This window comes from Orbicella faveolata, unplaced genomic scaffold, assembly GCF_042242905.1.
Source record: "Orbicella faveolata isolate gen_17 unplaced genomic scaffold, um_ofav_v1 contig_25, whole genome shotgun sequence".
NCBI lineage: Eukaryota > Metazoa > Cnidaria > Anthozoa > Scleractinia > Merulinidae > Orbicella > Orbicella faveolata.
In genome coordinates this window covers 14263490-14289341 of record NW_028301553.1, presented here as the reverse complement: position 1 = coordinate 14289341, position 25852 = coordinate 14263490, and the positions used below count along the sequence as shown (strand labels likewise).

The 25852-nt window shown below is 39.4% G+C and overlaps 7 protein-coding genes and 2 long non-coding RNA genes across 16 annotated transcripts; 7 read left to right on the top strand and 2 right to left on the bottom strand.

Annotated features, from left to right (window-relative positions):
* Positions 1-2643: 2643 nt before the first annotated feature.
* On the bottom strand, positions 2644-4468 carry LOC149109098 (uncharacterized; the record flags this gene model as incomplete). Its single annotated transcript, XM_089294590.1, has 1 exon — positions 2644-4468. A coding segment is annotated over one exon (1593 nt), but the record flags the coding sequence as incomplete, so codon positions are not given.
* Positions 4469-4479: 11 nt separating this feature from the next.
* Positions 4480-6232, top strand: LOC149109097 (uncharacterized; the record flags this gene model as incomplete). Its single annotated transcript, XM_089293831.1, has 1 exon — positions 4480-6232. A coding segment is annotated over one exon (1566 nt), but the record flags the coding sequence as incomplete, so codon positions are not given.
* An 888-nt stretch (positions 6233-7120) lies between these two features.
* LOC110042033 (uncharacterized) lies at positions 7121-12347 on the bottom strand. 2 transcript variants are annotated; one of them, XR_016208496.1, is made up of 4 exons: positions 11881-12317; positions 11706-11789; positions 9722-11385; positions 7121-7992 (listed from the first exon to the last, which is right to left on the bottom strand). It is a non-coding gene; the product is annotated as an uncharacterized LOC110042033 (long non-coding RNA). The 2 variants fall into 2 exon arrangements; XR_002295855.2 differs by lacking the exon at positions 7121-7992 and having other exon boundaries at positions 10563-11385; positions 11881-12347.
* Positions 12348-12623: 276 nt separating this feature from the next.
* On the top strand, positions 12624-16586 carry LOC149109096 (uncharacterized). 5 transcript variants are annotated; one of them, XR_016208490.1, is made up of 7 exons: positions 12624-13061; positions 13358-13396; positions 14272-14364; positions 14850-15058; positions 15342-15786; positions 16063-16130; positions 16419-16586. XR_016208490.1 is itself a non-coding variant. In XM_089293835.1 (4 exons), exons 1-4 carry the CDS (start codon positions 12970-12972, stop codon positions 16436-16438), a joined length of 219 nt encoding a protein of 72 aa, XP_089149961.1. In that variant the 5' UTR covers positions 12909-12969; the 3' UTR covers positions 16439-16586. The 5 variants fall into 5 exon arrangements, 2 of the variants coding, with proteins under 2 accessions (XP_089149961.1, XP_089149960.1); XR_016208489.1 differs by lacking the exons at positions 12624-13061; positions 13358-13396; positions 14272-14364 and adding an exon at positions 14597-14775; XM_089293835.1 differs by lacking the exons at positions 14272-14364; positions 14850-15058; positions 15342-15786 and having other exon boundaries at positions 12909-13061.
* A 1189-nt stretch (positions 16587-17775) lies between these two features.
* Positions 17776-19217, top strand: LOC110041978 (uncharacterized). The gene is made up of 4 exons (XR_016208492.1): positions 17776-18504; positions 18609-18728; positions 18818-18887; positions 19089-19217. It is a non-coding gene; the product is annotated as an uncharacterized LOC110041978 (long non-coding RNA).
* A 399-nt stretch (positions 19218-19616) lies between these two features.
* On the top strand, positions 19617-20661 carry LOC149109095 (uncharacterized). Of its 2 annotated transcripts, XM_089293832.1 has the most exons (4): positions 19640-19926; positions 20029-20151; positions 20241-20306; positions 20549-20661. In XM_089293832.1, the coding sequence occupies exons 1-3, from the start codon at positions 19803-19805 to the stop codon at positions 20297-20299; spliced, it is 306 nt and encodes a 101-aa protein (XP_089149958.1). In that variant the 5' UTR covers positions 19640-19802; the 3' UTR covers positions 20300-20306; positions 20549-20661. The 2 variants fall into 2 exon arrangements, 1 of the variants encoding a protein (XP_089149958.1); XR_016208488.1 differs by having other exon boundaries at positions 19617-19926; positions 20029-20306.
* A 136-nt stretch (positions 20662-20797) lies between these two features.
* LOC149109094 (uncharacterized) lies at positions 20798-21686 on the top strand. The gene is made up of 4 exons (XM_089293841.1): positions 20798-21003; positions 21101-21229; positions 21311-21374; positions 21582-21686. The coding sequence occupies exons 1-3, from the start codon at positions 20889-20891 to the stop codon at positions 21370-21372; spliced, it is 306 nt and encodes a 101-aa protein (XP_089149967.1). The 5' UTR covers positions 20798-20888; the 3' UTR covers positions 21373-21374; positions 21582-21686.
* Positions 21687-22632: 946 nt separating this feature from the next.
* Positions 22633-23910, top strand: LOC149109093 (uncharacterized). Of its 2 annotated transcripts, XM_089293842.1 has the most exons (4): positions 22633-22894; positions 22966-23094; positions 23615-23674; positions 23807-23910. In XM_089293842.1, exons 1-3 carry the CDS (start codon positions 22777-22779, stop codon positions 23671-23673), a joined length of 306 nt encoding a protein of 101 aa, XP_089149968.1. In that variant the 5' UTR covers positions 22633-22776; the 3' UTR covers position 23674; positions 23807-23910. The 2 variants fall into 2 exon arrangements, with proteins under 2 accessions (XP_089149968.1, XP_089149969.1); XM_089293843.1 differs by lacking the exon at positions 22966-23094 and having other exon boundaries at positions 22767-22894.
* Positions 23911-24653: 743 nt separating this feature from the next.
* Positions 24654-25806, top strand: LOC149109092 (uncharacterized). The gene is made up of 4 exons (XM_089293840.1): positions 24654-24865; positions 24954-25082; positions 25162-25225; positions 25698-25806. The coding sequence occupies exons 1-3, from the start codon at positions 24748-24750 to the stop codon at positions 25218-25220; spliced, it is 306 nt and encodes a 101-aa protein (XP_089149966.1). The 5' UTR covers positions 24654-24747; the 3' UTR covers positions 25221-25225; positions 25698-25806.
* The last annotated feature ends 46 nt before the right edge of the window (positions 25807-25852 follow it).

Here is a 25852-nt window from a genome sequence, read left to right as displayed (position 1 = left end):
ACTCTGAGATGAAGAAGAGAAGTTAGCGCTGGCCGGGATTGGTGAAGCCCTCAAGATGGACGGCCATCTGCCATCCCAAAGTCGCCATTCACTGGACCCCACCCAGGAAAAGATGAAAAAAAAAACAAAAAAAAAAAGACCGAAAGAGACCTGATGACGGGCAGTAGCGAATTAAAGGAGATATGGGCAGACGGAGTCAGCTGGAGAGAGCTAAGGAGGGAAGCGAAAGACAGGAAACAGGGCCGGTCTCTGGTCATTGCCTTACGCGCTAATGGGTACGAAGAGGAGTGAGTGAGCGAGCGAGCGAGTAATAGTATATCTTTTTTGTGCCTTACTCTCGAAAGGGAGGTATTGGTCTAGTTACAATAAAGGCTCGAACATTAACTAATAAAAATACAAAATAACATTTACCATATCCGTATACAATTAATTGGAAATCTCATACCACTAATCACATTGGTGAATTACATTGTAAGAATCTCTTTCCTTTTCTGAAACATTAAATGAATGTGTTTATCTATTCCTTTAGATGTAACTTAATTGTCTATTGTAAGTAAATACTAACTCCTCTCATTATCACTTAAACTGGAGTAACGAGAATCTGCATTTAAAATATGTGAATGAAGCTCGCGTGAGTGGTAGAACGCTGGACTACAGAAGTTGGGCGCATTGTTATCAGGCCACTGAATGAAATATGAACTGATTTTTTTCTTTTTTTTTTCTTAGACTGATAACAGCAGCAGCTGAACAGTGGTTGCTAAAATTATTTTCCGACAAGTAGTTTTCTTCTGAATTCATCAAACTAATGATGCTACGATTAGTTTGGGAAAAGTCATTTGGAAGTTATACGTGCAGAATTGCTAAATAATTATCATTCAAGATTCGGGTTTATGATGTTTTCTTGCCTGGTGGACTACCTTGGGGCTAATAAGTTTACATAAGGCATACTACAGTTAAAGGAAAACGATTTTAAGGTAATTACCCTGGAATTACTGTCAATAGATTTTTGTTCAAACTTTGTCCACTCGATATTTATCATGAGAAATGCCCATGCTCGTTGAGGAGCAGTGAGGCATTGAAAATGTCCCATTTTAGCATTACTTAATGCTTATTACAAGAACGCATTCCAAGTTATTGTAAACTCTTTGTGAGCCCAGACTGATGAAAACACGCCTCAAACTACAGTCAATACTTGAGTCGGACACAAGTAAACTTTTTAAGTTTGATTTTGACAGACAGCTAAATCCTTGTTAAAATATTGGAAACAAATTGTTTGCCACTGCTATTAAACTGCAAAATAGAAAAGACTACAGTGCTGCTATTTTCGTTATTTATTCAGTTTTCAATAATAAAAATCAGATCAGTCTTTTCTCACGAAAAGCTAATGATTAGTTGATTGAAATAACTGGAAATAAATTTGGGGTGCTCGAGCTTGTTAGTGAGCTTTAGCCATTTTTCAACTGACGGAACTCAATTTCAAGGCAAATCCGCCATGTTTTCAATGTTCGCATGCACAAGCGCGCGCGAATGACGCCATAAATTATGCGCAGTAAGGATGCGCAATGCAAATGTGAGGAATCACCTTAAATGTTCTTGAAAGTTAGTTGAAAGCACCCCACCCCCCACCCCCACCCCCCCCCCCAAAATATAAAACCGTAAAATCCCACGTTAAAGCCCTGGGCTTATATAACTTAATAAGGGAATTTGAGTGGGCTTATAAACGGAGGGGCTAATATCCGGGGGGCATATAAGCGGAATAACAAAAATGTTTCGGAACGATGAAATAAAACGTATCTGAGAAACGAATTAAAGCTAACATACCGTTACATCTAGCCCATTCTGCCTTCACTACACAACCAAACACTTCAAGGTTGGGGCATGGGCGCGTTGGTCAGCCAGGCCCAAGATATGTTCCATTGTGACAATAAGCTTACAACAAAGCGGATAAGAGATACAACAAATAACATCCTACATGCGCCAAAGCCGGACACGTAAGCCCCAAAACCTCGTATTATGAAAAATTGGGACCGTGACCAAATATAGTGGCACCATCTTTGGGGTTTTAAAGTTGATATATGAGCAACGAATGAAAGATATATCAGATAACGTTATTCACACAATAAAAATAAACTTTATGCGAAAGTGCTAGTGGCCAGGCTGACCGTAGAATGTCACAAGTTTCTCAACCGTCTCTTTTTACAAACGTACTAACCATGAGCCTTTGCGAACTACGCTAGCACCCAGTTCTCTGTTTCGTGTCATCAAAATATTAATTTACGTCAATATCGATTATCACAAATTACATTATTAATCTATTAGCCTATAACTTTGATTAAAAATTTTGTTGTTTGTTAAGAAACGCAAAAGGAACGTCCATATACATTAGATGGGTTATATCCGGGGGGACGGGGTTATATCCAGAATAATATCTTTGTTCTTTGTTAGCAAATGGAAGAGCTTATATTCGGGGGGGGGGTCTTATAACTGGGGGGGGGGGCTTTAACATGGGATTTTGTGGCAAATAATAAAAACTATTTAAATATAGGTTAACCTAACAAGTTTGTGTGGTTCAGTAGATGATTATATAAAAAAATTAATAATTAAATTTAATACACTAAAATAAAATCTGAAATAAATATTAAATTTGGAAATACAGTTAACGATAAAGATTAGCGAAAAAACTGAGCAACGACGTTTCGGTGTCATCCTGGCACCATTTTCAAGTTAAAAAATATTTGTGCGAAAAGTAAATTAATTTATACCAATGGTAGAGGTGCGAAATTGAATAAATTAAGATTAAGATAGCTGTTCAATGTTCATGTTCATTCCAATGAGGTGTCAAACACTGGTAATGAGTTCAGTGTCTGTTCAAAGCCTAAACAAATACTTTTGCGCGAATGGAGTCTGACTGTGTGTTAAGGCTCGGTTTCTTCTTGCGAATCCACAACATTTCGTGGATCAAGCAATCGAACTTTCCCTGACATTTCTTTAGGATCTTAAAGTTATTAGTCAGGTCACCAACTGTATCAACTCGGTGTTCATTTTGAAGGTGTTTTCCGATGGCGGTAAATCGGTGTTCCTCAATGCGCTTGTAAAGATGACGGCTAGTGTAACCGACGTATTCTGCATCACACAGATCACATATATAGTTATAAACAACGCACTGTTGATTGATCAAAGGTGGTTTTGGCTCTTGTACTTTGAGATCATCGCCAATTTTACGGCTTCTGAACACCGGCTGTAGTTTGTGATCAAGTTTATTACTCAAGTCCGAGAGATGTTTCTTTACTATGTCCGCTGATTTCTGGTCTTTAAAAGGCAGGACAATGCGGTAGATATTCTCTGTTGGAGGCGTCGATCTTGTGTCTGGTGACATCACTGAATTAACGAAACGGGTGATGGTGGAGTTCACAAGAGAATCTGAGTACTTGAGGTTAGAAAAGATCAGTTTAAGGCGTTCGCATTCTGTTGAGAATAGTTCCCATGTTGAGGACAAGCGGTAAGCACGGTTTAACATGGTTTTAACTAAAGATCTTTTATAGCGGTTGTCGACATGACTTTGGTGGTGTAAGAGGAGACCAGTGTTTGTGGGTTTACGGTAAACACTTGTTACCAGCTTGCAGCCCTTCTTGCATATTTCAATGCCGACAAATGGTAGTTTACCGTTAGATGCGATCTCCATGGTGAAGGATATGGATGGATGACAGTTGTTCAAAGTCTTCAGAAAGGCTTCTGCGGTTGGTATGTCTTTCATTGTGGCTAGTGTATCATCCACGTAGCGTCTGTAGAAGTCTGGCAACTTGTTCTCGTTTTGTAGCTTTTCCTCGATAGAACAAAGAAAAGTATTGGCCATTAGGGGACCCAAGGGAGAGCCCATCGCTACGCCATCAATTTGTTGGTAGAGTTGACCGTTAAATTGAAATAGCTGGTCCTTTGTTGCTACTGACAACAGTTCAATTAGATCAGCTTTGCTGATGTTTAGATGGTGTGTTTTGTTAAACCAGTTGTCAACAAAAGCTCTATCAGCAAGGATCTCGATGGTTTCTTGTAGTGGGACGTTCGTAAATAGCGAAGAGACATCATAAGATACTAGGATGTCAGATTCGTTGAGGCTCAAATTGCGAATCTCATCAGCGAAGGAAAATGTGTCAGATATTGTGTAGCTGTTGATCGACAGGGGCTTCAGTTTATCGTCGAGCCATCTCGCGAGGGCGAAGTTGTAAGTACTTGTGGCGGATAGAATGGGCCTCATCGCCAGTTTTTCTTTATGAGTCTTTGGCAGACCATAAAGATGGGCGAGTCGTGATCCTTTCGGGCAAACTGAGTCGGCAATCTGTTTTGGGAGAATTTTGCGCACGACAGATTCAAGGTGTTTCTCTTTCTGCAGTAAAGGGTGGTAGTTTTTGAGCGGTCGTCCACGCGTCTTGGGTCTCTCCGAACTTACGGCGGTAAATTTAGCTGTATCGTTTTTTAGCCGTAAGTTCGGAGAGACCCAAGACGCGTGGACGACCGCTCAAAAACTACCACCCTTTACTGCAGAAAGAGAAACACCTTGAATCTGTCGTGCGCAAAATTCTCCCAAAACAGATTGCCGACTCAGTTTGCCCGAAAGGATCACGACTCGCCCATCTTTATGGTCTGCCAAAGACTCATAAAGAAAAACTGGCGATGAGGCCCATTCTATCCGCCACAAGTACTTACAACTTCGCCCTCGCGAGATGGCTCGACGATAAACTGAAGCCCCTGTCGATCAACAGCTACACAATATCTGACACATTTTCCTTCGCTGATGAGATTCGCAATTTGAGCCTCAACGAATCTGACATCCTAGTATCTTATGATGTCTCTTCGCTATTTACGAACGTCCCACTACAAGAAACCATCGAGATCCTTGCTGATAGAGCTTTTGTTGACAACTGGTTTAACAAAACACACCATCTAAACATCAGCAAAGCTGATCTAATTGAACTGTTGTCAGTAGCAACAAAGGACCAGCTATTTCAATTTAACGGTCAACTCTACCAACAAATTGATGGCGTAGCGATGGGCTCTCCCTTGGGTCCCCTAATGGCCAATACTTTTCTTTGTTCTATCGAGGAAAAGCTACAAAACGAGAACAAGTTGCCAGACTTCTACAGACGCTACGTGGATGATACACTAGCCACAATGAAAGACATACCAACCGCAGAAGCCTTTCTGAAGACTTTGAACAACTGTCATCCATCCATATCCTTCACCATGGAGATCGCATCTAACGGTAAACTACCATTTGTCGGCATTGAAATATGCAAGAAGGGCTGCAAGCTGGTAACAAGTGTTTACCGTAAACCCACAAACACTGGTCTCCTCTTACACCACCAAAGTCATGTCGACAACCGCTATAAAAGATCTTTAGTTAAAACCATGTTAAACCGTGCTTACCGCTTGTCCTCAACATGGGAACTATTCTCAACAGAATGCGAACGCCTTAAACTGATCTTTTCTAACCTCAAGTACTCAGATTCTCTTGTGAACTCCACCATCACCCGTTTCGTTAATTCAGTGATGTCACCAGACACAAGATCGACGCCTCCAACAGAGAATATCTACCGCATTGTCCTGCCTTTTAAAGACCAGAAATCAGCGGACATAGTAAAGAAACATCTCTCGGACTTGAGTAATAAACTTGATCACAAACTACAGCCGGTGTTCAGAAGCCGTAAAATTGGCGATGATCTCAAAGTACAAGAGCCAAAACCACCTTTGATCAATCAACAGTGCGTTGTTTATAACTATATATGTGATCTGTGTGATGCAGAATACGTCGGTTACACTAGCCGTCATCTTTACAAGCGCATTGAGGAACACCGATTTACCGCCATCGGAAAACACCTTCAAAATGAACACCGAGTTGATACAGTTGGTGACCTGACTAATAACTTTAAGATCCTAAAGAAATGTCAGGGAAAGTTCGATTGCTTGATCCACGAAATGTTGTGGATTCGCAAGAAGAAACCGAGCCTTAACACACAGTCAGACTCCATTCGCGCAAAAGTATTTGTTTAGGCTTTGAACAGACACTGAACTCATTACCAGTGTTTGACACCTCATTGGAATGAACATGAACATTGAACAGCTATCTTAATCTTAATTTATTCAATTTCGCACCTCTACCATTGGTATAAATTAATTTACTTTTCGCACAAATATTTTTTAACTTGAAAATGGTGCCAGGATGACACCGAAACGTCGTTGCTCAGAAATAAATATTATTAATGAAAATTTATTACTTGAATGAATTATTTTGTAGAGCTTGAATATTACAGTTATTTGAGATCAACAGTTGTTAGGTAGTACAGTTGGTTATTTTGAATTCCCTGTCATTTCATACTCAAAATCATTTCTCAAGTGGATTCACCCTTTAGTCATTTACTATCAGTTATTTCAAACTCCCGTTATTTTGAACTATTTTTTGTTTCCCCCGAGGTCTGGAATAGCAGGGTTCAACTGTATCTACAGTTTTGTTTCTCAATGAGATCATTGCTTTGAACCAAGTATTAAACAATGGCAACTGTGTGCACCTTGCTAATATGTTCTCTATTATAGGTAAAGAAATCAATACAAATATTGCTTACTTGTCCAACATTTTGATAGCTTAGTTAATGAGCATCACAGGGGGCTTTCTTCAGGTCACTTCGTGATGGAGGCTTGGGAGGATACAGCATTTCAGAGTGGGGAGGGGGCGTCAAGATATGTACCATCGAAGGTGGTCCCATGTAGGGGTTTGTAGGGCATCCTCCCCTCCCCTGCCCTTCTCCCCCTCCCCCATGTTTGAAATTGAGGTCCTCAGAAATGGGATTCCAGGCATTCTGAGCTCAGGTAAGCACACCAATAATGACTCTTTTTTTTTTTTTAATTTTTGACCGAAATCTGCATACCCCACCCCAGACCTACCCCAGGGAGGGAAATTTTTATGATTTTGCTTTGTTTTGATGTTTTTAGTATTCTTTTAATTTAGAATTAGATGGGAGGGGGCAAAGAGCCCTGCAGAAAATATGTTTATGCATTTTGTAGAATTTTAGTCATATTTCACGGGTGTCTTCATCTCAATTTTTTTGGCAACATTGTCCCAGAGTCTCAATTTCTTTTTCAAGGCTAACAAAGTCAGTGGGCTACAGAAATGATATTTCAATATTTAATCTCACTGTCTCACAATCTCTGGAATTAATTGACATAATAGTCACACATGGGTGAGAAATTTGAATAGTTTTGGACAAAGATTTTATTCCTGGAGAGTGGATGTTAGAATTTTTTCAGGAAAATAAAAAATTCTCCTCCAAGCATGAACCTAAACTTAGATTTCTGGACAGTTGGGGATAGAAACTAAAATATTTTCCATAACCTCAGATATTTTCTGAAAAACACAATTCCAGTTTAGATTTACCCTTTCCCACCTACAAGGGTGGGCCATAAATGTTGGAAACAATGGCGAAATGGCAAGTACCTGTGAGCTGTGATTTCTTACAATTTTCACTATACACAGGACTGACATACATGTAAAGCTTTGAGTTGCTGGTTATCTTGATGTTTACAGCCATAAGCATGAATCAGCAACAAGCCAGTTCACCAACAACATCAAGAGCCTCTCAAGCATACAATGCCAGGATGGGTGCTGGGACGGATTTACAGGGGTGGATGTGGGGGGGGGGGGGGAGGGGTGGGCAGGGAGGCTACCCACCTCCCAACTCCCTTGCAAAAAATTTAAAAAAAATTAAAAATATTGTGAATATTATAGAGAAATAAATGATAACATACTGGTCAAGTAGCTAATTGTAATTGCATTGCTTAAGTATTTCTGGTATTATTTTACATTGAACCCACTATCTCTTTTCTGATTGTCCAAAAGCACACAGTGAATTTTGGAAATCAGCGCCTGTGATGTCATCTAGCTGCATGTCAAGGACACTTAAGGTCACAGGTAATCATGTCATGTATGACCACGGAGCATGATTTCTAAGGGTAATCAAATCAAATCAAGACTTTATTTATCCACGGTAAAGATTAAAGCTATAAGCTTATGGGGCCCGTGCAATAAAATAAAAGAAAAAATACTAAATACTGTAACCTATTATCATTACAATTAATTCAAAAATATGTTTTAAAAAATCATAGAATTAAACCTTTCTACAATTCCTAAATCTTCTTTATATCATTCACAATTTCCCCTAATATATTTAGTTCATATTCCACTTCATATTCCATATATTTAGTTCATATTCCATATCAAGGGAGGGGTTATCAGCCTTAGCGTTCTGCTTTAGCCGATAACCCCTACCTCGCCCTTGATTATTCTGGATATCACAAAAACCTCATCTAGTATTGTTTATAACAGTTTTCAATCTGGTTCCAATTCTCAAATTGCAACAGTTTGAGGACATGAACCCATGGATTCTGACACCCTTACATACCAGCCACCAACCCTTGAAAATCCTGGATCCACCCTTGATGTGTTACGAGTTATGGCCTTTAATGACAGCCCTAATTTAGTGGTCCCTCGCCCTCTAGACACCCCCATAATATCGACACCTCTATAATATGAACAGTTCAGTTTGTCCCAGAGATACCAGAATATGATTCGTGAATATAATCTCTATCTCTATAACAAGGACACCTCATCAATAAGGATGTTTGCCCATGCCCTTACGGGGCACTCCCTATAATGGCCATATGGGGAGGGTCCTTTCTCAGGCTGAAGGTATATAAAAGGGTACGGTTTGCATGAGTTGAAGTATTGAGCCAGGCAGGAAAAACTGTCCTTTAGGTATCCAAAAGGGACTTTAAAAATACCTCATACAGGTATGTTAGTGACTAGGTGCAAAGAAATTTTTTGGGTTTGAAATAAACAATTTGGTTTTTTGTAAGAAGAAAAAAATTCTGGTAGATCTCTTTTGGGTAGAAAGATTTTTTGCAGGACTTTTTTAGGGTCGGCAAGAGCGTTATGTATATGGCATGTGAAAGGGATACCATTTTCTTAGAAGGTATATGAAAGGGTTGCCTTTTCTGACAAAAGGATCTATTAAAGGGTAAGGGTTTGGACCTTGGGGCATACCCCGTGTAAAACTCTGTTGAGTACCCCCCTGTAGGGGCATGCCTCCGTAGTGTCCATATGTGTTAAACATATTTTGTGTTAAACATGTTCAACTGTACTTCAACTTGGGAAGTCAGAATCGAGTTATAACCAGTTATTACTTACTCTGTCGTGAAACATGATTTTGTAACAACCATTCATGTTAGGTATTGTGAAAGACATTGGACTGGAATTTGCATGAAATGATTTTAAATACATGGATTGTCTTGCGTTACATGGACGTCTTCACTTAAACCCCATCGCCGAAATTCAATTTACGTGAATTCTGTTGAACACTATTTCGTTTGAAAGTGATGAATTCTGCTGCACAAAATTATTTTACCTTTAAATTAGGTCTCTAGATTTAGACCAAGAACGTGACCAATTAATAGAATGAAAGTACAAGCGTAAGCCGAAATAATTTTCGAAAACCCTTTAATGTTTATGGCATCGATTGTTTATTAAAGCCGTTGTCACTAAAAATATAAGCTTTCTATATTATAGACCTAAAAGCTCAACAGGCAGGAATAGAAGGCTTAATTAAAGTGCAAGATCATAAAAAAACCGAGATTTCCTGCCTGCTAACTTCAGTATATCAAGAAAAAGTTAACTTACGTTCAAGGTTGCGTGACAGTTTCAATTCCGGGAATCTGAAGGGACTTTTCTCCGAATCCAATTAAGGTCATTAAGTTCTTACATCACTTAGTTTTGTCGATGATTTTCACGAGCTTTTAAGACTAATTATAGAAAATAAAGTGCTAACGATACGTGAACCATTAAATTTTCTTCGTCTGGAAAGTAAAATAATCCCTTTGAAGCGAATATTTCGTGAGAATAATCGAGTTATTTCTCTAGTCGTTCCAGACTCCACGCGGAAACGAAAACGGACGCCTTGTAAAGTTTGTGTTTGGGGGAAATTTTTATCGTTTTGAGTCACAAATCGTACGACGTTCTTAATTTCTATTCTATTTTTACAATGAAAGCAGTTGCCAAGTGACGTGACCACAACTACGAAAGGGAAAGCCCCAAAAACGAAGGAAAATTTCCATTACATAGCGAGGAAATATTTTCATTTCACTTTGAAAGCCCCGTTGTAGCGAAACATCATGGATTTTAAGGTTAACTCGAGAGCTAGGTTTTGAAAGAACAAATTTTCGATGAAGTCCTTAGTACAGTCGATTATAAATAACGTAACGCTCTGTTCGGAAAGAAAGAGCAAACATTGGCGTATTTTCGATGGAAAATATTTCGCTGCTTTCTAACCATATGTGATACCTGTTAAGTGATGACTTGAACTGTCATCTTCAAAGACATTTACTATACCCTTGCTGCGATTATTGCACCCTTTCTTTTTGCTTCTCTTAGTAGGAGAATAAATAGGCAGCAAAAAAGTAATTGAGAAACATTGTAAGACGACTCAACATGGACATAGTTACCTAAAATAACGACAGACATAAACGTTTGACAATTTATTGGGACGAAATTCATAATAATATTTACATCACTAGCTTGTTCACTCCATGCTCAGACATTATTCGTTTTTAACTTCACGTAGTAACGAACAAAAAGCTTTTCTATAGCACTATGTTACCGATATTGAAGGCTTATAAAGGACTTATCACTTGTAAAGATAGGAGTAAGCTTAAAAGAACAATAGTAACTGTTTACTATAAGATTGCAATAAGATAATCTTAAGTAATCGACTTTCAATACGACAGAATCTTCAAAGTAGCGATTTAAACTGTAATCATATCACAACGAACAGTTATTTGCCTTATAGTTTGATTTTATTGACGTTGAACAGAAGATAGAGACCTGCGTTTAAGTTCATGTTTACAAGCAAAACAGACCAACAAGTTTTTAAACACTGAGCGCTGTAAGGTAATGACCGGGTATAATATTGATGAGAGATAGTAGTTAATTAGAGGGGACGTGTTTGGGCAAAAACGTTTCAAACAGAGCATTTTTCGCAAAAACGAAAATGAAACAAACCAGGTGACGTGTGGCCATCGGCAATTATTAAATACATGAATTTTTATTATGACGGCCTCTTAAATAACGCTACGTTTCAATTTCCAACTTTTCAGTCGATCTCGCCTAAAGTACTTATATGTTACAAGGGATTTTTGGTTCTGAAATATCTCAGTTCTAACAATGCAACTCTTTTATCCTATCAACCAGAAATCCACTGCTGGCTATTTCTAAGCAGGTTAAAGCACTTTGCTCGGCGTTCATGCGATCTGGTCCAGTGAAATAGTGTGTTCATTTCCGAGTTTATCCTGCCAACAAAAGCAAAGAGGATTTATTACTTTCTAATGCTGAAATCAACACTGAATTAAATACTGCACTGTCTGATGATCGCATTTGGCCGATAACCTTAGACAAACAGACAACTCGATTCTTCAATAATAGCAATCTTGTGCAAAAAGCAAATATTCAACCTCACTATAGCACCTATTAAGGACTTATTCTACAATTTATCACTTAAGAAAAGTAGCCAAAAGGAAGCCGTTCGTCGGAATATTGACTTAGATAGCTTTCTACTCAGTTTCGAGTCCAAAACCTGAGCTGCAACGCAAGATAATGAGTTGTTTCTAACCTTCAATCACGAAGCACTCTCATCGTTTGACTTCGTTTGTGTTTCTCTTTCGGCCTTCTTGCCATCGTCTAATCTTGGTGTCATCTAAGAAACGAAGAAATAACGTTAGCGTTGGGTTAGACGTTATGCAGAAGCGAAGATGCCCTGAGATCGCTCAAATAAAAGCAAAACAAACCATTGGGTAACTCTGGTTCTCGATGTTCATAGCCCGTTGGTGGTGTGAGTGTACAACCCCATGCTAAAGCGGCCACTTTGAGACGTTTTTCGAGACCTTTTCCGTCGGCGGCTGGCTCCATTTCGTTTATACAAGAAGTAAGACGCAAATCGCAGCGAATGAATATAGCAAATGATAAATTTCACAAAGCCCAACGTGGGAGGCAGTGACCTGAATATTAAAATACCACAAACAGCTGACGGGGGAGTCCCAATATCTCGTGCCCTCAGGTTTGTTGTGACAAGCGCAAACGCTTAGAGCTCTGTCAACCAATCAGCGTTCTGCAAACAGGACAGCCATGTCACTTGCAGGGTAGAAATAATTGATGTCTCAGTGGAGGTAGCTATATTTACATTTTGATCAACCAATCACCAAACGAGGATCTTAAACCTTCACGAGCGTTTATGCAAATAAAAAACATGGAAACGCTTCTGCACGCAATGACTTCAACAAAAAGACATGAACAATTTGGATCAAGTTGCTCGTCCAAAACCTCAATTTCACCGCCCTGGATCGACCATCTGACCGTTCTAACGATCCGTTCTATGAAGTCAGAAATGACCAAATAAGGTAAAGATTATAGCAGAACGTGCTCGCTCACAATACAGCTGCTTCATTAGCACATTCCACGGATTCGAAACTGGTCGCTTAGCACATTCTTGTTCGCTTATGTAACAATAAACACGAAACTGAAAGGCTTTGCAAGCACCTTTGCTTCACGACAACAAAGACCGTTTACTCTAAATACATTTTTTGCCAAGGTGAACGACACGTACGATTCAAGCCACTGCATCCTTGACAGGCAGTCGATCACCTTTCAGAGACAGGTGCACGTGAGGAGAATCTACGCCTTGATCTTCTCGCTGTAAATTGCTCGATTAGAAGCCATTTCAAAGACGCTAAATTACCTAGACAAGATTTTTGTGGGGTTGTCTAACTTAGGAATCGCGGAACAGCGGAATTTTACAAAATCTAAGGAAATTTTGATTACGTGCAGAGATGCCATGTCAATATCCTTTTGACTGTAATTAAGTGTCACATGAAACGTGGATGTATTACGTTTGGCCTACGCGAAAAATTTCTCTGTGTGTTTGTCTACCAAAACAAACATCCCTGTTTCCCGAAAGTCGAGCAAGAGGAAGGTAAGTAAAACTACCCAGATGAAATTACTAATCATCTCTAACAGAAATAAGGTTAGCTTCTGCTGCAGGTATGCACAACCAGGTACGAATCATTTCGCTATACTTCTTTTGCCTCGTGTCTGTATGTTGAAGAAATATTGGAATAACCTGCATTAAAGAAAAGCTTTGGTTTAATCCAAGGAAAGCGATCAACACCGATCGTTCTCGCATCCTACAGTCACTTTTGTTCCTCACCGTGCTTAAGTATTACATTTTGATTAAAGGGCATTAAACATGTTTCTTTTCTTTCCTCCTAGCTCGGAAGGAACATCAATGGCCGTCCATGATTTAGCAAGGTACGAGCAACCTAATAAGTTACAACGAGAAATTATTTATAAATTGTATGGTGAAGATCGTACAGTCTTCGCTGTTAAAAGATGCCTTCTCTTTGTATGTATTTCTGACACAAATATTATTAAACCTAACCTTGAAAACAAAATATCCATCGAGCGTTGTTTGGTGAAGTAACTGCGTTCGAGAAACTCCGAAATAACCATTAGATTTCCACAGGGATTAATGCAAAATAATCTATAGCAAGTTTATCCGATATCTCTGAGAGATCTCAGTACGATTGAGTTCATATGAGACGAATAGGTGCATGACTTTTCAGTCCAGGTCTTGGTCTGAGGATCTTATTTACCCTTGATTTTGAAAGAATTGAAATCGAATTATTGTTCAGATATATAACTCAACTGAGTTTCCATTTCTGACCACTTGCTTGTATTTCTTTGTAAGCGTGAAATAATTTCGTTATCACATTTACAATGGCAGAATAACAAGTAAGTCTTTGCATAACGCTAAACAGAGCAATGGGTATGAGAAAGCGAGGAAATGAGCTTATAAAAAATCGCCCTCAACAAGATCACACTGACAGATATACACAAGATTTCCTTTCAATTGTGTTCATATTCAAAACTATAACACCTTCCATTGTTTACATGAAATTGTTCGCAATTCACTAATTTTTGATTCTGGTATTTATCTAAGCAAGCAATGACTGTAAAGCCCGATGCGCGAGGCTTCCATATAAACTGCGCACGCCTTCAATGAGATTTAGGAAGTTAATTACACGTTCTCGAGAAGTGCGGAAGATATTAACTTAATGCGCGTTGCATCCCCAAACTCTTAGTGCGTAAGGAAATGAAAAACACGTCTCTCTTCTATTTCGTAGTAAGCGTAACCCACGAATTGACCAGCTACATAAGAAATGTTTCTGCGCAAACAATCCAAAGCACCCTACGTACTCTATGAAAGCTACGGACTGGTAAGCAAGTTACAATCTTGGTTTCGCGAGCGCCCCAGCAAATGACGCACACAGAAATTCATTTCGCACGTGCAAGGGCCAAAATTAGGCGCCCTGATATACTTAATAACGTAACGCGGGAAACTGCACCAAAATTCAAGGGATTTCTCCCTTTTTGCTGCTCCGGTGTCCCATTTTGATTGGATAAGTGGCACACAATGAATTACAATGTATAAATACCTAGCGCGAATACAGTTTTGCAGTTGCGCTCACTGCGAAGAGAGCCACTGGAAAACTTAGCCTGCTAAGTGCAATTTTGTCGAGCTTACGCTATGAACCAACCCGAACCTCCCGGCCATTCCCGTTACGAGATACTCAAGATATGGGTTCCTACCCATGGAGTTGTTAACATCTACAGAAATTCTAGGGGAGGTGAAGGCGAATTTTGCGAACGCATTTGACTAGGAAAGACATCCACACTAATCTAAGCATTTTTCTTTCCACAGAATATCATGTGGATAATGGATTTATGCTCGAAGAACCTCGCGAGCGATATGGCGTTGAAAGACTCCGAGTTTTGGCATCACATGGTAGCGTGATAAAAATTACTAGAGATCAGTCCGTTCCTCGATTACAGAACAAGTACACCATCGAGCCGAGCCTTTCAATGGATGTGTGCGAAGTCCTTGTGGAAGACCCTTCTCCTTAGTACAAAGTAAGTACGCACTGTTATCTATAACTTGTTTTGTTTCACGATTGCTAAACACGAGTTCAATTCATAACGTTTTTTCTTGGGGCAAAAGTTTTGAGACTATCAAAATTCTAATATCGCCAAAGTATCGACGATGGGTTGATTATTAAGAATAGGAAAGAAAAGAGAGGAAGGATTGTGAAGCATAATAGCAAAGTAAAGTCTAGTGTGGGCGTACAATCATGGATGCATAAAAATATCTGCGGTTGAATTTTGTCTGAAAACGCTTTTGTTGCCTTGATTGCAGAATACCTTACAGATCAGCTTGTTGTAGTAAAGAAGAATGCTGAACTTAGCACCTTTGTAACTTTCCACTTATCACTGCACAATAAAGTTGATGATTTGATTGCTTGAAATGTCCGTCTGTTTACTGTGCATACGCGAGCAATACCAGGTAACCGCGCGCAGCTGGGATCAAAAATAGACCATGACGCAGTTCTTTACTTGTGCGCAGACGCGCATTTTTTTAACCCAACTTGTGCCGTGGCAGTTAAAACAAATCCTTCGCGAAAAGAAAACCATTTGGTTGAAACCCTGTTGGTGTACGAAAACACGACAAGCAACTGATTCCAACATGAGCGGGAATGGTGACGGTGACGATCCAAAATACGATGAGAGCTTCGAGGCAAAAAGGATTGGGCAAAATAACAAGGAAGAAGCGGAATTAGCCATCTTCTATCCGCCGAACGAAGGTAGACTAGATTATCTTTCTCGCGCATAATTCGAAGACTTCGACCTGAATTTGTTGGTTTCGTATTTGTTAGAATTCCAAGTTTAAAACGGCTATTTAGTAGAAACGAATGAAGGGGTGAGACTCGGCAGATCATATCAAAGATTGAAAATAGTCACTCCAACAGGAAAGCTAATGTTTTGTTCACCGAAATGATGACGGAGGTGATTTTCCGCATTTCAGTTCTTTAGCATACTCTAGTAAAGATGCCTTATTGCAACCGTTTTTATTTTCCTAGACTTCGTCGTAACCACATCTGGATATCGTGTTTTAAGCCAAGTGGATGTTGGCAAGCGATGAATTTCGGTAAGATGTTCCGCAAGCATATTTTAGAGTGGCGCATAAATAAATAACGACAGGGACTTGCCCGAACGAGAAACACTATTGATTTACATATGTAGAACATTTTGTGTTGTTCTAATCTCTCCTGATCTAGATATTTTAGCATGAATAAGGAATATTGGGTGGAATTACTTCTGACAAAAGCACGTGAAAATCGACTTAGCACACTGACTAGAAAGCTTTACTCCAAATTTAGGGATCATATACACAGCGTTGAACAAACCGATCTTAGTTTATTTTTTTAATTTTCAGCATCAGCGGTTCACAAGTAGATGAGTTTATCACAAGCGCCTTAGAGGAAACAGCATTTAACATAGAACCAAGCTTGTGTGTTAAACCAGAAATAGCTATTTCGATGTAATGAGAGTTCCATATTGTCCTGTGCCATGAAGTAATAAAGGAAATCTTTTAATCGCTCAACTTTGTGTTGTCGTCGATAATGCGCGATAATGCGCGATAATGCGCGCTCCATATAAAATGCAAAATGTTCCTATATTTCAGCGTAATCAAAGTACCTTTTCTCCTTCCTGTTATCCCGACCGAAGCATTTCTTAAAATAGCACGTTAGTCATGCTGATGGCTTGAGTGTCTCCCGTGCAAACAAGCTAAAATATTTTGACAAGACATATTGCCATCATATACGGATAAGGTCTTGCTAGTTTCGCACAGGCTGCTTTTGGCGATGACAGCTCGCTTGGTTCATGTCTAAGTTAAGTAATATGTTCAAGTTCAGAGCACAAAATAATACATCGAAACGCGCGCGCGCACCCTGCGAGGAAACTCGCAATAATGACACGCAGAATAAACCAAACATTCTGGCGACGAGTTCTTATTTACCGAAGTATTTCATAATTACGGTCGAGATTTCTGGCCATGGAGCTACCCGAGCCTGATCATAAATTCGTTGAAATCATTTAAGTTGTCAGAGATTACCACTGGTCTTCAGATGTAACAATATATTGCAAATCGGAGAATAGGAGTAAGTCGATATTTTCTCCCCAGTTACGAGCAGTAGACCGTTGAAATCAACGCGGTTTCGTTTTACTTCGATCGTTTTAGAATTTAAAGTTGAAGGCGGGTGCAAGCTTAAGGAAAATTCCACGGCGGACTATCGACAAGTGTGGATTACAATGGCTAACGAACGCCACACTTTTTATTTTACGCGCTTTTAAACCGGAGGTAAAATATGTTGCTAAAAGTGCGCAATCATTTTTGCAACAACCGTGCTAAAATTGCTTTCTGTTTCCTATTGAAAGTCTACTGGGTCGATGAAGGATACTGAATATCTGGACCTAAACTAGTTCATTTTTAAAGCAAGGTAGGGTAATTCAGTTAAATGTCGTAGTTTTATTATTTTAGAATTCTTCGTTTGACACGCGAGCATCTTTACGCGGTAGAACTAGTAACAACAAACATCAAATACCGTCCAAATATGCGGGCATTTATTCCATAACTAAAGCCATCTACAACGTCAGAAAATACCGGAAAATCGGAGTCAGGTACCTAATCACTACAGACACTACATGCACAGAAACATTCTTATACGCGACGTGTCCAGTGGAATAATATCACCTAACAACTCATACACGTTTTCGACGACAGAAAGGCTATGATTTGAAGAACACGATTCCGGCGCCGTTTACATCAATTCCTTATTTTTATCACAGGTTGTATGTGGAGAAACAAAGCCCTGTCATAGTAGAAGAAAGTAGTATGAATGTAGCACTATTCTGAAATTACTTTGACTCGAATGGTTAATTGTCCTGAGCAAATTATTTCGTCTAATCAATTTATTACTGGTTTGTGTTGTAGCTAGTGTCGAGCCGCTAAATAAAATGCTTCCAGGTAAGGTTAGAATGTTTTTCATCAACGATATCCGAGGTAGACCGACGTAAATGATGAAGAAAGATCAGGTGTGATTAAAACTAAATTCTCATTTCCTCTCTTGTCTCATTTGTCATATATTGAAATGTGTTTTGACAGTTGGTGCTGCGCAGCGCAAATATAAAAACATGTTCGAGACCACACGTGCGTCAAAGTGAAGCCATGCACATCTGCTATTTCCGTCGCCAATCACGCGTTGCGTATCAGTGTATTGCACCATCACTCGCTCAATACCCTGAATAAATTGAGACAAGCACTGCTATTCCCGCTGACTAGAGACTCGCTAACAGGCGTGATTAGTCAGTTTTTCGCTAATTCGACACTTTTCAAGCTAAAATGAATTGGTTTCAGTCGCGAGATGCAACGAATTCTTTTCGCGAGACCGTTCAAGTCGGAAGAGAGGGCAGGTTTTACCACGAAGTGACGATCTACTACTATAATCGAGGGCGAGGAGGTAAATCAAAATTGTTCCTTTCGACTTGTTTTTTCCTGCGCCATTTCGACTTTGCAACACCGTAAAGTAAATATATCCAACATTCGCTTGTCTTCTTTTGTTAGAGTTTGAAGTCACAGATGGAGGAAGCATTCTATGGGACCAACCAGACAGAGGAGATCGAAGACTTGGTGTTCAAACTAAATACGGGAATACTTTTCAAATCATCCGTCGTCACCGAGGAGGTTTGTGTGTTTGCGTGCTAAATTTCTCTGAGTTGAAGTCAAATACGGCCAAATTTGTACCGCTAACACGATTCGTTTTTATCTTGAAGGATACGATTTAAACACTTGCGGATTCTGGATAAGAGAACTGGAACGAACATACTACTATTAAACCCCAAGGTAATTGCAATTTGAAAATAAGAAAAACAAATCATCAACTGTGTCGAACAACGTACGATAAATCTGTCATTTCTGTGCGGGCAGTCTAGCATATACATGTAGCAGTCTTACTGAAAAATTGTAACGGCGCCAAACGCTGCTAAATATATTCCAATTTTCACTAATTCATACAACGTGCTTTTACTTGTTCTTCCACTTTAGACCTTTGAGACGAGGACAAGAGCCTATTCCTAGGAGTGATGATTTAGTATGAGACCCTCATATAACGATTGTTTTATTGTGAACACAGTTTATAAGTAATAAAGTTGTTTTATCTTACTAAGAAGAGAATTGTGTGGCGTTCTTGTTTATTTCTATGCTGTCACATAATCCCCTCACGTCACAGGGAGCAGCTAAAAATAATCGATTACCAAACACATGAAAATGCGCAACTCAGCATAACGTACGGCGGAAACGCGCGAGTATAATTGAACTGAGGCAGCGGAGTAGATTAATTAAGAACGACAATATCGATGACTAAAAATTGTTACTTCGAAGGCTCAAGTGATAGACGTCAAACGAGATAATAACAACGGAAAAACGAGATTTCGTGTGACCCTGACAACATCGGAAATGATCACAGTATAACCTTACTTTACTGTCATTTGTGTTACTATTCTGTAATGTAAAACAGACATTAAGAAAGCGCGGCGCAAAATAAGAACGTACTCGAGAACACGCGCGCGTTTAATTGAAGCCCTGCACACGTGCCGTTTCAGCAGCCAATCACGCGTTGCGTTTTAATGTATACATAATCATGAGCTCAACAGTCTCTGTGAAATTTCCAACGGATGCCGTTATTCCCGGCGACTACAGTCTCGATAACAGGCGTGATAATTCAACTTTTCGCTGTAATTCAACCCTTCTAAAACTAATATGACTTTGCATCAGCCACCGGATCCATCAAATTCATTTTACGAGGAGGTTCTGGTCGGAAGAAATGGTAATTCTAACCACGATGTCAGAATCATTTACACTGTCTACAATCGAGGAAGAGGAGGTAACTAAAAAATGTTTCCTTCTAGCTTTTTGCGCCATCTTGACTTTGCAATGCTTTGAAATACATATATCCAACATTCGTTTGCTTTCAATCTTTTACTAGAGTTCAGTGTCACAGACGGAGGAGAGAAAATCTGGGATAGGCCAGACGAAACAAATCGAAAACTTAGAGTTGAGACTAAACACGGAGCAAGATTTAGTATCACCCGTCGTCGCGGAAGAGGAGGTTTGTGTCTTTGTCTGCTCCATTCTTCTCAGTCGGAGACAAATACGATCAAACTTGTGTCGCTAAGACAATTCATTTTTATCTTAAAGGATACTATTTAAACACCAGTGGATTCTGGAAGAAAGAATTGGGACGTACATACTTCTAACCCAAAGGTAACTGCAGTTTGATAATATGAAAAACCAATCATCAACTGTGTCGAACGTAGGATAAATCAATCATCAACTGTGTCGAACATAGGCTAAATCTGTTATTTCTGTGCGGACAGTCTAGCACATACATGTCGCAGTCTTACTGAAACAAAGTAACGGCGCCAAACGTCGATAAATGGAGTTCAATTTGCATTCATTCATACAACGGGCTAAATACTCTAATTCTACTTTTTCTTCCAATTTAGACTTACCTGACGAGGACCAGAACCTATTCCCAAGATTAATGATTTCATATAACACTTTAAAATAACGGTTTTTATTTGTAAAGCATTTCTAAGTAATAAAGTTTTGAATTGTGTGGCGTGTTTTTCTATTTCAATGTTGTCACAAAATCTCTCTTACATCATAGGAAGAAGCTAAAAATAATCGATTACCAAACATATCAAATACGCAAATCAGCATGTGCCTTGGCGCGCATGTTTACAACCGCATACGCGCAAGAACAATCGAACTGACGCACCGGAGCGTCAAGCGAATCGAGGAACTCGACTATAAGCTAGCTTTCAACATTAGACGGCGGATAAAATGGGCGACGGATACAACCCAGATGAACCAAACGCGCGTAAATTTTGCGAAGTGATCCAGATCGGAATTGAAGATGATACCGCCGAAGTGACCATCTTTTATACTCCAGAAAGAGGTTTGAGTTTAAAAATTTCGTTGTTGCGTCTGCAAAAATTGAGATGAATTTACGTGAAATTGTCGCTAAAACGCTCAAGTATTCTTCATGTACATAGAATTCAAAATCAGCGATGGCTTCAAGGCTGAAGATGAAGAACGGCATAACTATGGGCGACGATATCGACGATTAAAAATTGTTACTTCGAAGGCTAACGTGATAGAAGTCAAACGATATAGTAACGGAGGTGAGTCTCTGTAAGAGTCAGAGAAATCTTAGTTTTAGTGGAAAAAAGTTTAATACACGATCCGTCTTTTCTTCTTCGAAGAATACAACGTAGACGCCAACGGGAAACGATATTACTTTGATGGACGAAAAGTGGAAGTATAAACGTAAGTTAACACGCTTCGCAAGCGCGCTTTGTTATACATTTCAAAGTAATGTTTTACGAGACTCGAGTATTTCCTTAGCCCCAAAGAATTAAGATTACTTACGCAAGCATAACTCTACGTTTACGAAAATCACACTAAAAGCACTGAAATGCCTATAAACTGTCGATTATCAAGAATTAATTTTCTCTTCTGTGATCTTGATTACAGATTGTTCGCGGAGCGCTGCAAGAAATCGGACATCTGTAGATTTATTCACAGCAAAATGTTTCAAACTCTAGTGTGAAGTGAATAAAGTTCGATTTTTGATGTAGAGTACTGGGTATGCGTTATTGTTTTAAACAGATTTATTGGCTCAAAACGCCTCCTTCCCATGATCGAATTTTCCTTCTTACTACACTTGTTACTACTTACTTTTATTGTATTCGCGATTAGTATTACGAGAAATAGTAATATTGTATATTGTATGGTTGCAGATACTATACCCTTACCCGAGTCTACGAACTACATTAGAAGCTGGCAAAATGCGCAAAAACCACGCGCACGTAAGTCGCGAAGGCAAGCTTCGCTGCGCGCAAAAGTGCTTTGTGACCGACATCACTGATAAAACGCTAGAAGCAAATCTTTGGCTTAATCTATATCAGTGTTGCTTAGCTCCAGTGCGCTATTTGTAATGCAAAATTTCCCACTAAAATGTACAGCTTACAAACGAACGATTTCGTAGCCAAGTCTGTGAAATAGCCAAAGTGCACAGAGACAATGGGAACCTTGCAGCAGTAATTTACTTCAAGAAAAATGGAGGTCAAACGTATTCGTTTACTTGCCATTAATAGCAAAGCTTAGAAAAGCGTCAATCACTGCCAAAAGGGAATTACCCTTGCACTTTGTAAAACGAGATTTGATGTGACGTCAATGAATTGGAAATAAAACACTCAAGATGGATTAGTCTGTTCAAACTCTGTTCTCTCCGTTCCTCTTGCTCCGCCCACTGAACTCAAATTAAACCATTCAAGTGTTACAGGCACGCGCGCGCGTTTAGAACTGGTAAACTACAGAAAAGATCAGACAATCCAGCACAGAAGAAAATGGGGCTTGTAGCTGAGAGGAGTTTCAGAATAGCAAGAATTTAAATGCAAACTAGGGGAAAAAAAAATGTGGAGCTAAAATATGCATTCGCGTCAAAGGGTGAAATTAACTCTGCGTAAAACGCGCAACTAAAACGCGCGCGATGAAGGAAATTAACGTTCATACAATGTATTAACACTCAATGCCTCTGCATAACAAAGACCTAATTTGAATAAACGTTTGCTTAGCGAAGCAGTTTTGTCAAATGATATTTATGACGCGCAAACAATTATTCCCTCTAAGTCGCTGTGAACCAAATATCTAAACGATCCGAGCAAAAATGTCAGGGACGGAAAAAGACGAGCCTTACAACGACTTCCTAGAAGAAGTGAAAATTGGCACTGAATGTATACATCGCCATGCCGATGTAATCGTATCTTTCGACTCGCGGACAGGAGGTACGTCTCTGTCGCAGTTTTCCTTTGCTGGAAATTACAAATTTACTTAGATTTAAACTGCAACCTCTTAGCTTTCACCGCCAAGTTGGGATATATTGTCGAAATAACTCCGCAGCGGATAACCCAAGGAACAACAACTAAGTTAACAGTTCAATCGTATAGAGGATCCCGTTACGTTGTCAACCGAAAACCAAAAGGAGGTTTGTATTGATGATATCTTTAGACTTTAGTCGAGAGACTAGGCATTCACTAACTTGCTGATCGCCAAATATTTCTTAAAATAGGAAGATTTAGCAACCACTGAACGGCCACGCCGAGTACAGCGAGAATTAAATAGGAAATTGATGCCATTATGTAGAGCTATCCAGTTCGCCTAACGGGTGCAAAGCTTTCCAGAAATGAACGACTAAATACAGCTTTCATTTGCACATAGAAACACTGAATTTTTACCGCGGCAGTTCTAGTACTCTACATAAAGCAGAGTTTAGTCATTTGATGCAGTTTGTTTGCTGTGACGGCGAAGAAATCTACTGCGATTTTAGAGTGCTGAGTAATCGCCTGTTCCTAAAGTATCTCTCAGAAATGTCTACAATCTCCTCGCTTGTACATTCGGCCGCGTATTCTAAGGTTGAGCCAGATGTCCGGCAGCACTCTTGAAAATTTAGGAGTTCAGTAAATCATCTCAGTTCCTAATATCATTCTTGCATAATTTTACCATAGTCTACGAGGCTCTAAGCTGGTTTACTTGGGTAACCTTCAAGAGGACTCAATTAAAATGAGGTAAGAAGTTGAAACATGAGAATAAGACTTCTAATGCTACAAAAAGAGATAGCATGCCGATGGACGCGCATTATCTCTGAAATTGCTATGATAATTCCATTTATATTTTCTCCTTTCTGATCTTGATTACAGATTGCTTCGGAGCACAGCGACCATAGAAGTCTTGAGATCGCTTGTAACGCATTATTTGAAACTGTAGTGACAAAGAATTAAAGTTTATCATTCTGTGTGGGAAACATGCATCAGTATAATATAAACGATTGACTCAACACTGATTGTGCTCCACATAAAGGAGATCCTTAGCATAAACCCTTTCACTTTACTGGTACAAAATATAGAGGGACCCAGATCAATAACAAATTCACGAAAGAAACGCGCGCGTGACAGACTTCGTCAAGTTAATTGTCACAGGTCGTTCGACAGTTTGAGCTTTATAAATCTACTCTCCACAAAATGGCCCAACATTGAATCCTACCCACGTCTCTGTAAGTTTAAAATCTTAAAGACATTCGTGAGATTTTTAGCTCCATGAAAATTTGGGCTTGATAAACCAGTGTTCTCGTTGACACTTCAAGCGAGTCCTAGCCAGTTCTGGAAGACATTTTCATGCGTTGCCTGTGGGATTGTAGCAATTCTAACCACATGAGTTTGTTTTAAAAAAGCGAGAGGTTGGACAGTAATTCGCCTCCAAGCAAGCGAAAACAATTTCTTCTGGTCGCGCAAAGTGAATCACGCCCGATTTAAGAGTTAATTTTCCATGTATAATTGGCTTATTGAACATACATAACTGTACTGAATTCGATGGCGCAGCTTTATTAGCTGTATGCGATAACTACAATTCGTTGAACTTCTACGCTGTACTGAGTTATGATTTCAACCAACCCTCGTGACTACTGACGTACTCGTGGCATAAATATTGCCGCCCGCAAGAGGAGCTTGGGATACAAATGACATCACTCACATATGACATCATTTGTGCATAAAGTGCTGACTCGTAAAAATATTGCGATACATCGATATCGAAAGTCGTCGAGTTCGAATCTTGCAATTTCAAATATAGACTTCTGGCGAAAATGAGTGGGTATCAGACTACTGATTTTAGTAACGCTTGCGAGGTAGTGAAACTATACAGAATAATTCCTTATCAACCAAATCAACATGAAGCGACGATCTTCCGAAAGCCAAACGGAGGTGAGGCACTCTGAGCAAGTTTGACGCGTTATTTGTTAAAATATCAAACCCTTTACGATTACCTTTCTTCATCGTTTACTTGCAACAGAGTTTGAAGTTCACGGAGCTTGCTTGGTGAGTAATGAACGAAACCGAGATTGGATTGGATACAAAAGAAAACTTAAAATCGTAACAGCTTCCTACAACGTGGTGGAGTTCGAGCGCCGAGGGACAGGAGGTATTTCGCAAATGCTTTTCTTGTTTGAATTTACTATAATTGCAAGAAAGTAAGTGAAATGTTTTTCTCTACTTTTAAGAATACCAAATGATCACCGCTGGACATTCATTAACTGAACCAAAATTTGTACCGGTTTGAACGAGGTAAGTCGACTGTAAATTGTGTCACTTTAGTTCTCAATAACAAGACAGACATTAGATGGCACAAGATGTCATGGAGTCCGCGCCATCGAAGTAACTTAACCGATTACAATTAAGAAGTGATGTGCTGAAAATCTGCCTGTAAATAATAATTGCTTTATTTGTGATGATCTGTTGAGAAAGGAGTCACATAGCTTACAAGTTATTCAATTCTTTCCGCAATTGAGCAAACAAGATGGTGGATAGCATAACTGCATCGCTACGATTTTGGTCTTGCTTATACCATTCGCTAACTTAAAAGATTAAAATGATCATTGACGCTTCTCACTGGATTAATTTATTCTGCGTTTAACGTAAGCGATATATTAGGTGTTTATAGACACAATTGTCGTCGATGTTGCCATGCTTTGTGATCGTTAAAATGTTGCGAGCATGGCCGAATGGCTAAAACAACGTCGTTTAACTCTCTCGACAGTTCGACGAAGGTGAAGGAAAACTCAAGGCATGTAACCACAAGACCATTAGTGAAGAAAAACGTGCTGTAATAGTGATATTCACATAGTAAACGTTCTTTTCACATGTTATGTGTTTATGTCTATTCATTCTACTTTGCGCGCGCAAAAGTACTGC

Coding starts and splice junctions, on each gene's coding strand:
- LOC149109096 (XM_089293835.1), top strand. CDS start 12,970: ATGTATTACGTTTGGCCTACGCGAAAAATTTCTCTGTGTGTTTGTCTA. Junction 13,062..13,357: donor GAAAGTCGAGCAAGAGGAAG/GTAAGTAAAACT, acceptor CTTTCCTCCTAG/CTCGGAAGGAACATCAATGG. Junction 13,397..16,062: donor GCCGTCCATGATTTAGCAAG/GTACGAGCAACC, acceptor TTATTTTCCTAG/ACTTCGTCGTAACCACATCT.
- LOC149109093 (XM_089293842.1), top strand. CDS start 22,777: ATGTCAGGGACGGAAAAAGACGAGCCTTACAACGACTTCCTAGAAGAA. Junction 22,895..22,965: donor TTTCGACTCGCGGACAGGAG/GTACGTCTCTGT, acceptor GCAACCTCTTAG/CTTTCACCGCCAAGTTGGGA. Junction 23,095..23,614: donor CAACCGAAAACCAAAAGGAG/GTTTGTATTGAT, acceptor ATTTTACCATAG/TCTACGAGGCTCTAAGCTGG.
- LOC149109095 (XM_089293832.1), top strand. CDS start 19,803: ATGACTTTGCATCAGCCACCGGATCCATCAAATTCATTTTACGAGGAG. Junction 19,927..20,028: donor CTACAATCGAGGAAGAGGAG/GTAACTAAAAAA, acceptor ATCTTTTACTAG/AGTTCAGTGTCACAGACGGA. Junction 20,152..20,240: donor CCGTCGTCGCGGAAGAGGAG/GTTTGTGTCTTT, acceptor TTTATCTTAAAG/GATACTATTTAAACACCAGT.
- LOC149109094 (XM_089293841.1), top strand. CDS start 20,889: ATGGGCGACGGATACAACCCAGATGAACCAAACGCGCGTAAATTTTGC. Junction 21,004..21,100: donor CTTTTATACTCCAGAAAGAG/GTTTGAGTTTAA, acceptor TCATGTACATAG/AATTCAAAATCAGCGATGGC. Junction 21,230..21,310: donor CAAACGATATAGTAACGGAG/GTGAGTCTCTGT, acceptor TCTTCTTCGAAG/AATACAACGTAGACGCCAAC.
- LOC149109092 (XM_089293840.1), top strand. CDS start 24,748: ATGAGTGGGTATCAGACTACTGATTTTAGTAACGCTTGCGAGGTAGTG. Junction 24,866..24,953: donor CTTCCGAAAGCCAAACGGAG/GTGAGGCACTCT, acceptor TACTTGCAACAG/AGTTTGAAGTTCACGGAGCT. Junction 25,083..25,161: donor CGAGCGCCGAGGGACAGGAG/GTATTTCGCAAA, acceptor TCTACTTTTAAG/AATACCAAATGATCACCGCT.